Source organism: Culicoides brevitarsis, chromosome 3 (genome assembly GCF_036172545.1).
Source record: "Culicoides brevitarsis isolate CSIRO-B50_1 chromosome 3, AGI_CSIRO_Cbre_v1, whole genome shotgun sequence".
In the NCBI taxonomy this organism is placed as follows: domain Eukaryota; kingdom Metazoa; phylum Arthropoda; class Insecta; order Diptera; family Ceratopogonidae; genus Culicoides; species Culicoides brevitarsis.
Window position 1 is genome coordinate 21,751,357 of NC_087087.1, and position 15,068 is coordinate 21,766,424.

The following is a 15,068-nucleotide window of genomic DNA, read 5'->3' on the forward strand; positions in this document are numbered from 1 at the left end:
GTCATGAAAATTAAGTCGGAGGAATAAAATATTATTGTATTGTATTATTGGTACATAACGATGAAATATGACTCCAATAATACGACAATTACTAATTTGATGAGCCATTTCTGAATTGAAGACAAGATCAACGGTTGCATGTACGTCGCCAAATAAATGGATCCAGAACGTATGAGGCAAAATCATGACACTGAAAGGTACATCCATTCAGCAGGGCAGAAATTCACACGAATAGCACTGTATTCATACTCGTCAGACAACTTATGGGACGATAATACATATAACATTTTCTACACAAAATTGTTACGATAAGTTGAAAAGCGCGTTGTGTGTGACTTCTAATAAACATAATGTTTGATGCATTTTAAGAAACTTCTAGCTTCTAGTACGACAAACAATGAGAGAGAAAGAAGAAATTTTTGCTCGTTGAAAAACTGAGTGAAAAAAGTAGCTTGAATTATAGCAAAGCAAATTCGAATTGTAGTATATGATCGTTACATAAGTCATTTTGTATTCCTAGTCGATAGGCATAACAGCTACGCTTAACAGGCGTAACAGATAGCTGATATGATCTCGAATCTGAAGGGTACCAAAATTGGTCCATTTTCATACAAACTTCAAAACTTTATATCTCAGCTCAGCTTACACTTACAAAGATGAATGTAGAACTTTTGTCCAGTAGTTTTTTTCAATCTTTAAGAAAAACTTAACTTCAAGATTGTACAAGTAACTTCAATTTTCATTGTAATGTTGTGTTACATATTATAAAATATTGATAAATGTTGCTAGGGTATTTACCATGAGGAGTACATTATTGCTCGCAGTGAATCATTAAAGGCCATACGCAATCACGGGTCTACACTTGAAGTTTTTATCTTATTTTTTTATTATTTTAACATAAAATATTTGCTTTTGAGAGCTCTTAGTAGAAGAATATTGATCATAGCTTAAAAGTTTTTGAACATATTCGAGACTATTTGGCTTCATTCTGAAGTTTTTTGGTGTTTCTATTTTTTCTTGTTTTGCGTACAGAAATACAATATTACAATTCATTGAGGGATAAAAGCAAACGCTTTGTTCATTTTCGGATTAGAAAGGTCTTCACATTGGTCGAGTTTGGTGCTAATTACAAGTTTGAATGTGGAAATTTTCATAATTCACCAATTTGAAATTCGTGAAAAAGCAGCAGAACGCCAACTTGTATTCAGGTGTGTTAAACGAAACAAAAAGTGATATAAAAAGATAGATAAATATCAGTTAAACCTAATCGACGAATATCTTCTCACTATCTAATATAAAATAAAAATTCAATATGGTGTCCTCACGTAACGCACCTTCTCGGTTCGCAAATTACTCTAATAAAACCGAGGAATTAAACGAATGGATACGCAAAGTGCGTTCCAAGAAAATAGTCAAAAAACGTGCAAGTCACGGCCAGGACCTTAGAGTGCTTGTTATGCTATCACAGGCACTAAAAAGTGCAGAAAATGATTTACGCAGAAAACAGGAAGAACGCGCTCAGAAATGGGCACAAATTAAAATTCATTTAAGTAACACTCAAAGTAGCTCAGATAATACTTCTAGTGGTAGCCTAAGTGACGAAGAAGAGCAAAAACGCCAGGTTGATAATTTATGGAGCTCAGAATTGAATGGCTTAAATACATTTATGAAAAATTTACACAAAGTTAAAACGAGATAAAATACTCTATTTTAGAAAAAGAAATTCAAGTTTTGGAGTTTAGAACTACCTATCATATCATATCAGAATAGTAATACAAAAGTTAAAGAATTGTACGGGAATGTTCATGAATGTGCTCAAAACTACTCGAATTTCTTTGTTTTGTACGAAAAAATACTTACGTGACATATTTATGAAATGCGTCACAAAAAAAAACAAGATGGCGACCAGTTTTAGTTGTGAAATTCAATTCGTTCATTCATGAACATTCTCACTGAAAGTAGGACTTATAAATGTATTTTTGTATATAAATATTATTTAGTTACTTTAAGTTTTTTTACATAATTATACTTACTGTGATCAAGTTAATACGCTAAGTTTTTCATTTACAGTACCAAATGAGAGCGTGATGCACCATTCTGACCTTACACCCGGGCATACAAACATTTTGATTGATTGTTGCTTGGTCGTTCTATGGTCAACCGAAGTGATAAGTTGTGCAAATATCTAATAATCGGTTTGTAAACTTTTTACGTCATTTACATTTGATTTTAAATCCAAGTAACCTTGACATCGACTAAAATGAGCATTACGTATATAAATAAAAGTATTTACTAACTGTTTCATGTTCATCTTAGTCAGATCCGTCAAACTGTCTCATTTTAGTGTATGTCTTTGATTCATATTGAGTCTAAAAATATTTTAAAATACTTAGAACATAGTGAAAATTAAGGAGAGAAATGTAAAATATTAAACTGAACATTAATTTTAAAAGAGAATATATATTTGCTATTTCTATTGAGTAAAAAATTTAAAACCTGAGTGTTTTAATTTATTTCCTTTCAGCTACATTTCAAACCTAATCGAAATTTTTGAAAATTTAATTGCAGTTATTCATTGACGATAGAAAAATGCACAAGTTGATGGGCCTTCGTGGGCATTGAGTAGGGTATTCGCTCCATGAAAAAAAAAGAAAATGCTGTCGCACTCACGTCGCCTACAATCAAACATAACTACGAAGCTGTTGATGGCCAATTTTTCACTATTCCTCATTCAACACGACCTTCGGATACATGTATTGTCTTCTCTTTTTTTTTCAATTTCAAATAGACATCGTCATCAACCAGACATCAAAAGATCATAGCTGCTGCAACTTCACATAACAAACAATTTACAAGTGTTAATTGGTCAAAAGCTATTGTCGAAGATATGATGTTGATAGTAGCGTGAACTGTGCATAACAGACATTATCAAACCGTTAAGTATTCTTTATATTTCTGTCGAGAAAAACTGCGTCTTGTCACTTTTGTGGCCGATAATCTCCTTTGCAACACACAGTTTTTGTTTTAGAGCATCACATTCGTAAATGTTGAGTCAACATGAAAATCTCACGTATGATTTGGAAACCATGGAACACTCGTCAATGAATACTAATAATTGTGGTAAATTCGTTCAACTCTATATTGTCGAAAAGCTTTTTTTTGTTTGTAGAGTTCGTTGAAGTTGAAATCATAGAATGACAGAAGAACATTAAAAATCGTTCGAAGATATTCTTGAAGTAGCACGTGATCATCGTAGTGGTATATTGTTGCAACGTAATCAAATATGCGAAAGTTTTTTGTTTTGTTTCAGTGAAGCGTGTACTTTGGGAACACATCTTCAAGTGTTGCCTCGAATGAGCTAGATAGCTGTGCGAATAATGAGAAAATATAATTCGTAAGATATCGTTGAATTTTGTTTCCACAACGATTTTTTTTGTTTTTGCAGTATGTTTCGGATCTTCATATTAAAGCAAAAAAAAAACCTACCGGAAATTTTTAAATGATTAACTCGACAGGAGATCAATATACGAACGCTTTTGACCGACTTATGATGGTAAATTTGAAACACACTGTTCACATACAACAAGATATTTGTAATTTTAGAAAAATATGGGTTAGAGGCTGCTACATATTACCTTATTAAAACGTGAAAAGCATATAAATGTTACTTCACTTGGCGGTAAATTGTCTTTTAACCAAATTACAAAGACATGCCTTTCTTATAATTTTAGAATGTTTTAATGGAATGAATCTCCGATTTTTACAAAACTTACCCGTTAAAGTTCAAAATAAGATGAGAAATGAAGTACAGACAATTCTAAAGGATTAATATAAGGCGATGAAAATTAGAGATATGCGATCTCTCTTCGTAAGATTTGTAGAAACACAGTTTAACAGTGTTTTCCCCCAATTACTTTGATTATTATATATTCCTTTTGTATAATTGGTTGTTCCAATTAAGACAAAAGAGATCCTTGCATTTTTTAGGATGTCCCTACTTAATGCGAGTGGTTTGAGTACAGTTTGGTTCAAGAGGCCTTGGACACCTGTAAAAATATGACATAATATTTATAGGACAAATCTTCTGTATTTTTTTTTGCAGAAAACAAATAAACCTGAGCACATTTTACAACACTGAAGAATCAGAAATAATCAGGGAGTACTTCTTAAAGTTCATATTAACACCCAAAACGGGTGCAAACCGAAATAGATTTTTTTTTTATTTTAGTTGCAGTTTTAAGAAATGCAGACAATTAATGAGTATAGACTTTTGAAAACATCATGTGGCATTTTATAAGGCATTTCAAGGTTTGCAAATCCAACCTGCATTATTATTAATATATTACGTTTCATAAGATGTTGAGAAGTGTTGTGACGGTAACTTTTGATACCTTTATCATTAAACAAAACAAATCGGATCATTACAGACTAACTCCATGCTATAAAAACGAGAGCGCAAGTCAAATCCTCAACCAAAAGAAAATGGTTTTCGCAAGAATTCTGATTCACCTGAATTAAATGGATACATTTAAAAAGATAAGCTCAATATTAAGTTTGATCTTCCCACATTGTCGTCATGGGAAGATTTTCTGCACTAACATTTCTTTTTAGTTGTTTTCACTGCACAGTTCTTTAAACTATACAAAGGGTGCCTAGTCTGGAGACTGCAAACATTTGGTTCATTTCATGGTTATTTTTTCATCTTTGGCGTCCTGTGATGAATAGTTCAATACCAACATAATAATCCATTAATCAATATGCTATGATTGAGTTTCAACTTTTTGAAGATTCTGAGAAGCAATTTAGTTAGTGATAGTTTGTTATGTGAAGCTTATGGGTAGAACATCGGAGTTAATAGTGCGACCATTGGAAGTTCTTCGAAAAACGACGTATGACAGTGATTAAAATGAAGAAATTCAAGAAATGCATTCACAAAATCATAATCAAGATCTGCTTATATAGTATTCAGAAAATACAATAGGATCATAGGGATATACGGTGGTGACGTGTCTTATCTATCTTGAAAAGTTTGATCAGTAAAAAAATGCCCAATTTATCACCAATTGGTTCATCAGAAAAGTAAATATTACAACTTGTTAAAACTTTTACGGCTGGCCCTCGCCTACGATTGGGGTTTGATGTCAATTTCTAATCGTGGAGAAAATCAACAATACTTAAACTCGACCTGATTTCGCAAAATCATATAAGAATCCTGCCAAAAATTTCGTATTATATTTATAACAACGAGCATATGTCAAATTTAAAAGAAGTTCAAATGGTCTAGTGCGAGTCCAAAATATTTGTATTAGCAGAATAGATAGTTTCATTTTGTCGAACAATAGAAATTTCACGTGATCCTGAAGTTATAAATTTTTTTTTACCGAAAATAAAGTTGCGGAAACAAATTTGCTGTGTGGCGCAGAGGATGCCTGCAACGATGGATTTGTCGACTAGGTGACAGGCACATCGAGGGACGACCGGTGACGATTGTGGCTCTACTTTGGATGCCTGCTACGCGGGAGTAGACGGTTTGGAGACAGGCACATCGTTGGACTACCTCTTGGATGCCCGCATCGATGGAATGGTCGATTTGGAGACGGGCACATCGAGGGATCACCTTTTGGATGCCTGCATCGTTGGAATGGACGATTCGGAGACAGGTACTTCGAGGGATCAGTTTTATGGATGCCTGCATCGTTGGAATGGTCGATTTGGAGACAGGCACCTCGATGGATTATAAAATATTAATAAAATATGCAGAAACATCGTCGTATTTTGTTCACTTTTTCGAAGCAACATTACACGATGTACAAATTTTGTTTCGTATAATATTCATTGAATATAGTAAAATTTTCAGTAATCAAAAAAAAAAAATTACTCGTCAAATAGGTATATTCAAGAATTACAACAAAAAAAAACTGAAAGTCAATATATGTAAATTATCAAAGAAAAATCAAATGATTAGGCGAGTTCAGAATAATTTCTACATTTGGATGTAAACTAATACAAGTCTTATTTTACAAAATGAGTAGATCAAAATCTCATTACAATTGTTACAACAGTTCTTAATCAAAAAAAAATCTTTGCCTAATGTTGCATAAGCAACTCTAAAAGCAAATTATTAGCAAAAAAGAAGGTTAATGGTTCCACAAACTTACAACATTAAATAAGTTATCAAAATAAAAAACAACAATTCAATTGAATGTTTTTGAATTATTGAAACGGTTTAACGAATGACCAGCGGAAGTATCGGGAAAGGTTTTTGGAAGGTTCAAGAATATAAATTGGAGTATATTTGTAATTTTATAATTATTTTTTAGAATTTTAGAGTAGTGTGACATGTATTTTATTTATGAAAAGTGTTTTATTGATACGAATTTTATTCTACTTATTTTGACATGTGATGAAAATGTATTGTTCAGAGAGTGTTGAAAAAATACAAGTTGAAAAAGTATGAAAAATTAATAAAATCAATAGAATTTGAAACAGATGCATTTTTCTTTACAATTTGAAAGTTTGTCTTACAATTTAGATAAGGATAGGTATGAAGAAATGATGGTAGGTGAAATACACATTAATTAAGAATTTGGAAAGGTTTTTTTCTAAAATTTTTAATATGATCCTTATGAAAACTGTTGACCAAATCTTGAATTTTTTCTCTGTCAAAATGTCCATCAGAAGAAACAGGAATTTCTTCCACAAAGAAAACTCCTCCTGATAATTTATTTTCTTCACAGATCTCATCCGTAATTTCAACTATTTTGATTTCACTTAAGTGGCTTGGTTTTGGAAGTTTCATAACTACAGCTGGAACAGCAATACTACGACTGTCATCGAATATTGATACAACAAATATTTGGTCTATGGATGTTCTCTGTCGTAGTGTATCTTCAATTGTTTTTAAAAACATGGAAGAACTGTGATGCAAAAAGAACAAAATTATTCAAATAATAATCTTAAATATTTTAAATAAGTTATCCCGACCTTTTTTTGTGTATCATTTTTGTGAAGTTAATTATTATTATTATTTATTTAATTAAATTTAATTACAATTTACAATATTTTGCCTATTATTTCGAAGTTACCCACAGTGGTAATTAAGTAATAATAAAAACTAAATATTCATACTTTTTTTATTTTTTCAAGCACACACGTTTAAACATCTTGAAATTTCAGTTGTATTTGAATGATCGTAATTTGTTTTTCGATAAGGCTAGGCGTATGATAAGAAGTGTGTTTCGTCATACGAAAGTACGTATTATTAAGTTTGTGAATGTTGCTATCAAGTTGAATCAAATGTATACACCTATTTTATGGAATACTAATTCAAACGTCTGGTGTAATAGCACTGCTGTTTTTACGACTATTGATTTTGTCGAGAGTTTCATCTTGGCTTTGGACCTTTGCCCATGGTTGCACAACTCCAGATGCTGTTATTCCATAAAAAATACTACCAAATAAACAAACTGCAGCTGAGATCAAAAAAACTTTTTTCCAATCTTCAATATTCTACAAATATTGGTTGATAAAATTTTAAACTAACTTTACTTATTTAAGTACCTCATTTTGAATTAAAATTCCCGTTAATGTTGGTGAAATGATGCCACTTACAGTCGCTATTGTATTTGAAATTGCAAACAGTATACCTGAAAATTGCGGTGCGATATCAATAAAATTGATCCAAAATCCAGTCATGACAAGATTAGAAAAACAAACTGTTGTTATCAAAAACACAACATTGGACCATGAACCCATGAACATTGTTATGCAAAATAAAAGAATCGATTGCATTAAAAATGATCCACATGTGAAAAGTTTCCTAGTTTGGACAAGAGTCAAAACTTTTTTTGACAACAATTTATCCGCCAATAGACCTGAAAAAGAACTCAAACATCCATTAACAAGGTATGGAAGGGAGGAGACAAATCCAATTTCGCTAATTTGTAAATTTAATATTTGCGAAAAAAATCGCGGCATATGTGCCAACAATGTATAAGCAAGCCAACAATGAGTAAAATGCGCTACAATAAGAGCCCATACTGGAACAGATGTTAGAATTTGCAACCATGGAATGTGAATATTTCGTGTTATTCGATCACCAATACTACTTAATATCAATTGCTTTTCTTCTGCTGTAATTCTTCTGTCTTTTTCCGGAGATTCTCTTATGATTTTTAACCAAATGGCATACCAGATTAAACCTATTACCCCAAAAATGTAGAAAACGCTTGTCCATCCCATCCATCTACTTATAATCCCTGAAAACTGTAACGCCACTACCGTTCCAAAATATAATCCAGAGTTAGAAAACATTGTCATACGAGCTCGCTCGTCACTGGGAGCCCATTGAGAAATAATACTCATTTGCGTGGGAAATGTCACTCCCAAAAAAAGACCTTGTAATGTTCTAACTATGACCATTGAGTAAAAGCCTTGTGCCAGTGGGGTGCAGACAGAAAGAAACGAAGCTACACATATTGCAGCTCCGTATAATTTTACTCCATTAAAGCGTTTTGATAATACTCCGCCAGGCAATTGAGTTACAACGGATCCATAAAAAAAAGAACTAATTCCAAAATATGAGAAAAACAATTATTATACCTAATATATTGGGTGCATTCAAGATCACCCATCGAGTCCATCATGATTTTTTTCTGTGATATGTTTTCCATCATAAATGTGTTTTTTTGATGAATATTTTTGACTTTTATGTTTTATTTTAGCGATTTTTGGTGTTTTTTAATGAATTCAACAATCCATTTTATTTAACTTGAACGCGTTCGATGAAAAAATTTTTGGAAAAAATCATAGATGTCCATCGATGAGCAATCTTGAATGCACCCATTGTCTTGTATAAAATTTACCTACCTTAAAATTATTCCTTGTTCTTTAGGGTTCCACTCGAAAGCCGCCCCTTGCTTCAGTGCATTTTTGTCATTTGTAAAATTAGTAGTCATAGGAATAATCGCAATAGACATATTCACCCTTATGGTAAACATTATGGCTTGACCCAACATTAACATAAAAGTCAAAATATATCTTCTTTGTTGCCAAAACTTCCATATATTTTTATTTCGTTTTTTTTTATTTTCCATATTCATGATTTTAGTGAAAGTTCACTGTTTAGTAATTTGAAATAAGTTAATTAAATACACAAATGTTTAATTTACATCTTGGATTTAACTTTATTTTTTCTGACTTTTCAATTATGAATTAATATTCAGATTTATTTTTCATCCAATAACTTGCTAAATGTATTCTAATCAGTAACGTTTTGTTTAATGTCGCGTGCAAACATATTGGTTTATATATATTATAAAAAAAATAGAAATCATTATCAATGATATGATAAAATAATCATTATCAAACGATCACTAGTATTAGTAAAATAAACTATATGAATTGTTGAAAATATGTATAAAAAATATTAATGTTTGATCCGGCGTAACAAAGTTTTATTTTGAAGTTTATATTTTGAAATGTCTTTTTCTTTATAGACATCAACAAAGTTTTCGTGATTTTCGTTATAAAAAAATTAAGAGAAGGTATACAGACATAAACCCGGGAACAATATATAGAATATGTATAACATTAGCCCAAGTATCCTCGGCGCCATCCATTTACGGCGTCGGATAAAAAGGGACATTTTTTGACCCCAACCCCCCTATAATCGGAAACCGTCGTAATTTAAACACCCCCCTAATTTACGACGTACTTTTTAGCAAAATATATCCCCCTTCCCCCCTTTTAAGAAAATTTAGCCCAAATTTATATAGAAATTTTTGAAAAAATATTACATGTTTACTCAGTAGGTTACAAAACAAAACAAAAAAGTTTGAAGCGCTCAAATATTTTTGAAAAATTGAAACAAAAAATCTTAACCATAGAGAATTTATGCGACGTCGTATTTTCCTTTTAACCCCCCTCCCCCTACGTCGAAATCCATCGGAAACTCATGGACCCCCACCCCCCCTCAAACTTCCGACGCCGTAAATGGATGGCGCCTTAACCTTTTGAAAAGTAAGAGAATATAGGGGAAAACGGGGTAAATTCGCACAGCAAATTTCGATTGGATAGAAATCATTGAATAGTGAAGATATTCAAAAAAATTTGGATACCATTTTGTAGCTTGGAATGTTAACTTTAATTTACTGTTAGACAGTTTTGCTGTTTTTATGCTCGATATAAGCGGTTTTCCAAAAAAAGTCATTTGACTGAATATGCCCCATGCACGGGGTAGTTTCGAACAGTCACTTAAAATGGCTCTAAATGTCACAAAGAACACGAAAAAATCAAAGTTTTTTATATTTTTGAAAAGTTCAGTCAAATACCTTTACCCATATGAACTTTTTTTGTCCTTCAAACGGACTTCAAGCTACAGCCAATTGAAACAATTGTATTTTTTTTATGTATTGTTTTTATGTATTTTACAATTGTATGAAAAATTTCCAAAATTGTATGAATGTGTGAAGGTACCCCGTTTCAGTTTTAATCACATTTTGGTTCGTAGAATTTTTATTTATGGAGTTACTTTAAAATATATACCTGGAATAAGTATGCCTGGAATTCTAATTCAAAATTATTTTTTCTTTGAAGCTTTTATATTTTTCCGGGCCATTTTAGTGAAAAGTCGAAAATTTACAAAGGACCCTTAAAAACGCATTTTTCAAGTTTTCTCCAATTTCGAGAAAATTTTTCAAAATTTGTTTTAGTGTTTAATTGTCTTTAAAATGCCGTCAATTTGACGTTTTTGATCCGGAACATGGAGATAATAGGGGTGTTCGAAGGTGCCCCGTGTGCGAATTTACCCCGTTTTCCCCTAATAAATAATAATGTTTATGACTCGTTCCTTAAATAAATCGTTAAATTTATTTTTTTCTCCAGCCGTACTTTGATTAGAGAAAAAAATGTTTAAGTACCTTGACTGATATTACACAAACAATTGTAAATACAGTGTATACAAACAAATGCTTTATTGCACTATCTTGCACTATAATCATCTCACAAAATAAAATAAAAGAGCACATGAGTACTTCATATATTAACCGTATTTGTAATATTCGAACTCAGTATAAACTTACGCTGAACAGAATAAAGTCATATTTTATCTCTGAACTCGGTTATAATCTATAATTATAAAAATCTTATTCATTTATAAAGAATAATCTTGACCTAAGTAAAATATTAATTTTTACAAAAGCAAAATGTTCATTCTGAAACTTTTAGCTGTACTACTGATTGGACTTTTTGCTATTTATTTGTGGGTATTGCGACGATTTAGGTATTGGAAGAATCTTGGAGTCCCTTGTCCAGCCGCCACATTTCCCTATGGTACCCTGCAGATGGGTAAAGTGAGAGAGCACACATCTCAATCGAATGCTCGATACTATCGACAATTCAAAAATAAGTCGCCAATTTGTGGACTATTTTTTACCATCAAGCCTGCAATCTTGGCTTTGGATATAAATCTGATTAAAAACATTTTGATCAAAGATTTTTCTTCATTTCATGACCGTGGTGTTTATTTTAATGACAGGATTGATCCATTAGCAGGTCACATTTTCAATTTAGAGGGCAAACGATGGAAAACTTTACGTACTAAGCTAACGCCAACTTTTAGTACAGGAAAAATGAAGTACATGTTTCCCACGATGGTGAATGTAGGAAAAGAATTTGTCCAAACATTAAAAAACGAGTCAACGGAGGTTGAAATGAAGGAGCTTTTAGCTAGATTCACAACTGATATAATTGGGAGATGTGCCTTTGGATTGGAATGCAACAGTTTAAAAGATCCTAATGCGCAGTTTCGCGAAATGGGAAAAAAAGTTTTTGAGCAGCCCAGAAATAACAGATTTAAGCAATTTCTTGTCATTTCGTACAAAGAGGCAGGTCGATTTTTTAACATTAAAACAGTGAGAGAAGATGTGTCAAAATTTTTCATGAAAGTCGTGAAAGATACAGTTGAGTACAGAGAAAAAAATTCCATAAAGCAACATGACTTTATGGACCTCCTAATAAACTTGAAGAACAGCTCTAATGAAAATGAACGTCTTAGTTTAAATGAAATCGCAGCTCAAGCATTCGTCTTTTTTCTCGCTGGTTTCGAGACATCTTCAACAGCTATGTCCTATGCTCTGTACGAATTAGCACAGAATCAAGATATGCAAGATAAGGCTCGAAAATCAGTAACTGATGTACTTGTTAAGTATAATGGAGAAATAAGCTATGAATCAGTCAACGAGATGAGTTACATCGATCATTGTATTAATGGTGAGGACATTCAAAACTTGTATGTACTTGTGGTTTGTAAAATTATTTTTCAATATAGAATCGTTACGAAAATATCCTCCTGGCTCTAATTTAATCAGAGAATGTACCAAGGACTATCATATAGAAAAGATAAACTATACAATTAAAAAAGGTATGTTGATAATGATACCAGTTTATGCTATTCACCACGATCCAGAATTTTATGAAAGTCCCGAAGTCTATATGCCAGAGAGATTTGAGCCAGAAAAAGCAAAACAACGTGATTCAATTACATTTATTCCATTTGGTATGTATACAAGAACACATTTTCTTTTAAATTACGAAACATAATGATAATATTGTTAACAGGGGAAGGTCCAAGAATTTGCATCGGACTACGGTTCGGAATGCTACAGGCGAAAATTGGACTGGCGATGCTGTTAAAAAGCTTTAGGTTCTCCTTGAGTTCAAAAACAGAAGTACCTCTTGTATTCAATCCCAAGAGCCTTGTGTTATCTCCTCTAAATCCTTTATGGTTAAACCTAGAAACCTTAAATTAATTTTGAAGGCTGCAATTTCTAAATTGTGATAGTTTTTGGGATAAAAGATTGTGAAAAGGCGGTTTTCAATATATTTAGATCTATTATAAGTAAACAAAAGCTTCAGAAAAATTTATGTTATTTTCAATTTAACATTCTGTTTTAAATAGATACAAGCTAAATAATAAACTGTTAACTAATTCATAAATAAAATAGATGCCATCTGTGTTTTGAAAAATAAAATGCAAAATTTGCGAAGCAAGCTTTCGATACAAGAATCTCAGTAAGGTTTAAGAGAATTTTTATAAAAAAAAAATCAAAATTGAAGAGAGAAATATTTCTCATTTTCATTCAACTCGCTATTACATGCAATTGAATTAGCGGGATTTTGTATGTAATTAAAGTTACTTTGTTATTTATTCAAATTTATTTACAAGATTCCGTGAAATACACTAAAAATGTATTAAAAAATACCCTTAACATGTTTTTGGTATACTTTTTTAGTTGTGTGATACTTTTAGTTTGTGCGTGTTACCTTTGGATTCGTAAAAGATTTCAGTATTGGTCCGATAATGGGATTCCCTGTCCAAAAATTACATTTCCTTTGGGCACTATTCAATCAGGAAAACACAGAGTTCACTCATCACTTAGTACCTTAAAGCATTATCAGCAATTTAAGAAATTATCCCCGATTTGTGGCCAGTTCCTTACAATTCAACCAGCGATTCTTGCACTGGACATTGACCTCATCAAAAACATCCTAATAAAGGATTTTGAGAATTTCCATGACCGTGGTATATACTTTAATGAGTCTTTGGATCCCTTATCTGCCCATTTATTCAATTTGGAAGGTAGACGCTGGAAAAATTTGCGTTCCAAACTGACACCAACTTTTAGCTCGGGCAAAATGAAATTTATGTTTTCTACGATGGTCGTTGTCGGACTTCAACTTGTAAAAGTTCTAGAAATGGAATGCGAAAAAACTCCTGAGCTAGAAATTAAAGATCTTGTTTCTCGTTTCACTACGGACATGATAGGCACTTGTGCCTTTGGTTTGGATTGTAATAGTTTGAAGAATCCAAACGTGGAATTCCGGACGATGGGAAAGAAAGTATTTGAGCCACCAACCAATAATCGAATAAAAATGTTCCTTGCTTTATCATACGAGAGACTTGCGAAAATTATTGGATACAGATTAGTAAGAGAGGAAGTTACAAAATTTTTCATGGATGTCGTTACATCTACTGTTGATCACAGGCAAAAAAATAACGTTAATAGGAATGACTTCATGGATATACTTCTTCGATTAAAAAATCAGAACGATCAGCCCCTAACATTGAATGAACTAGCTGCTCAAGCATTTGTCTTTTTTGTTGCAGGCTTCGAGACGTCTTCGACAGTTTTGTCATTTACTTTATTTGAATTGGCACAAAATCAAAATATACAAAAGAAGGCTCGTAATGATGTAATTAATGCATTGGCTAACCATAATGAAGAAATGACTTATGAAGCTCTTAATGACATGACATATTTGGATTTTTGTATAGATGGTGAGTATAATATTTAAATGAAACTGAATCTTAATAACCTTTTTTTTAATTTTCTCAACCTAAATAAGAATCTCTAAGAAAATATCCGCCATTACCTTTGTTGGTTCGAAAATGTACAAAAGATTATTACATTGAATCGATTAATTACACAATGAAAAAAGGAATGCCTGTAATGATACCGATTTATGCCATTCATCATGATCCAGATTTTTATGAAAATCCCGAGTCTTTTATTCCAGAAAGATTTGAAACTGGATCCAAAAACCAACGAGCGTTTATGCCATTCGGTAAATATGTATATAATTTATTCCGTTATTTTTTTTAGGAAGGGGTATTGTGTATTTTACGTTAATAATTTTTAGGCGAAGGTCCTAGATTTTGTATTGGAAATAGATTTGGACTACAACAAACCAAGATAGGTCTTGCTCTTTTGCTGAAGAATTTTAAATTTAGCCTCAGTGAGAAAACAAAAGTGCCATTGTCTTTTTCAACTAAAAAAATAATTTTATCTGTTGATGGGATATGGTTGTCTTTTGAAAAAAATTAGCGAAAAAAAAATTTTCTGAGGAAAACATATCTGAAAAAAAGTGTTAAGGATATATCATATGCAGCGTAAATATTTTTTATGAATCATCAATAAAATAAAGATAATATTGTATGTTATTTATATACATAATTTTTGATTAATCTTCCGTGCTCGAATTTTAAAACCACATGATTCAACTGATAC

The 15,068-nt window shown here is 31.9% G+C and overlaps 3 protein-coding genes and 1 long non-coding RNA gene across 5 annotated transcripts; 3 read left to right on the top strand and 1 right to left on the bottom strand.

Annotated features, from left to right (window-relative positions):
• Positions 1-1,081: 1,081 nt before the first annotated feature.
• LOC134835661 (uncharacterized) lies at positions 1,082-3,485 on the top strand. The gene is made up of 3 exons (XR_010162208.1): positions 1,082-1,208; positions 2,071-2,195; positions 2,569-3,485. It is a non-coding gene; the product is annotated as an uncharacterized LOC134835661 (long non-coding RNA).
• Positions 3,486-6,221: 2,736 nt separating this feature from the next.
• Positions 6,222-9,114, bottom strand: LOC134835660 (vesicular glutamate transporter 2.2-like). Of its 2 annotated transcripts, XM_063850580.1 has the most exons (4): positions 8,869-9,114; positions 7,561-8,566; positions 6,985-7,509; positions 6,222-6,917 (listed from the first exon to the last, which is right to left on the bottom strand). In XM_063850580.1, exons 1-3 carry the CDS (start codon positions 9,099-9,101, stop codon positions 7,327-7,329), a joined length of 1,422 nt encoding a protein of 473 aa, XP_063706650.1. In that variant the 5' UTR covers positions 9,102-9,114; the 3' UTR covers positions 6,222-6,917; positions 6,985-7,326. The 2 variants fall into 2 exon arrangements, with proteins under 2 accessions (XP_063706650.1, XP_063706651.1); XM_063850581.1 differs by lacking the exon at positions 8,869-9,114 and having other exon boundaries at positions 7,561-8,747.
• A 1,978-nt stretch (positions 9,115-11,092) lies between these two features.
• Positions 11,093-13,118, top strand: LOC134835102 (cytochrome P450 6A1-like). The gene is made up of 3 exons (XM_063849966.1): positions 11,093-12,270; positions 12,329-12,556; positions 12,619-13,118. The coding sequence occupies exons 1-3, from the start codon at positions 11,205-11,207 to the stop codon at positions 12,807-12,809; spliced, it is 1,485 nt and encodes a 494-aa protein (XP_063706036.1). The 5' UTR covers positions 11,093-11,204; the 3' UTR covers positions 12,810-13,118.
• A 60-nt stretch (positions 13,119-13,178) lies between these two features.
• On the top strand, positions 13,179-14,999 carry LOC134835892 (cytochrome P450 6a9-like). The gene is made up of 3 exons (XM_063850894.1): positions 13,179-14,338; positions 14,407-14,625; positions 14,701-14,999. The coding sequence occupies exons 1-3, from the start codon at positions 13,270-13,272 to the stop codon at positions 14,883-14,885; spliced, it is 1,473 nt and encodes a 490-aa protein (XP_063706964.1). The 5' UTR covers positions 13,179-13,269; the 3' UTR covers positions 14,886-14,999.
• Positions 15,000-15,068: the final 69 nt, after the last annotated feature.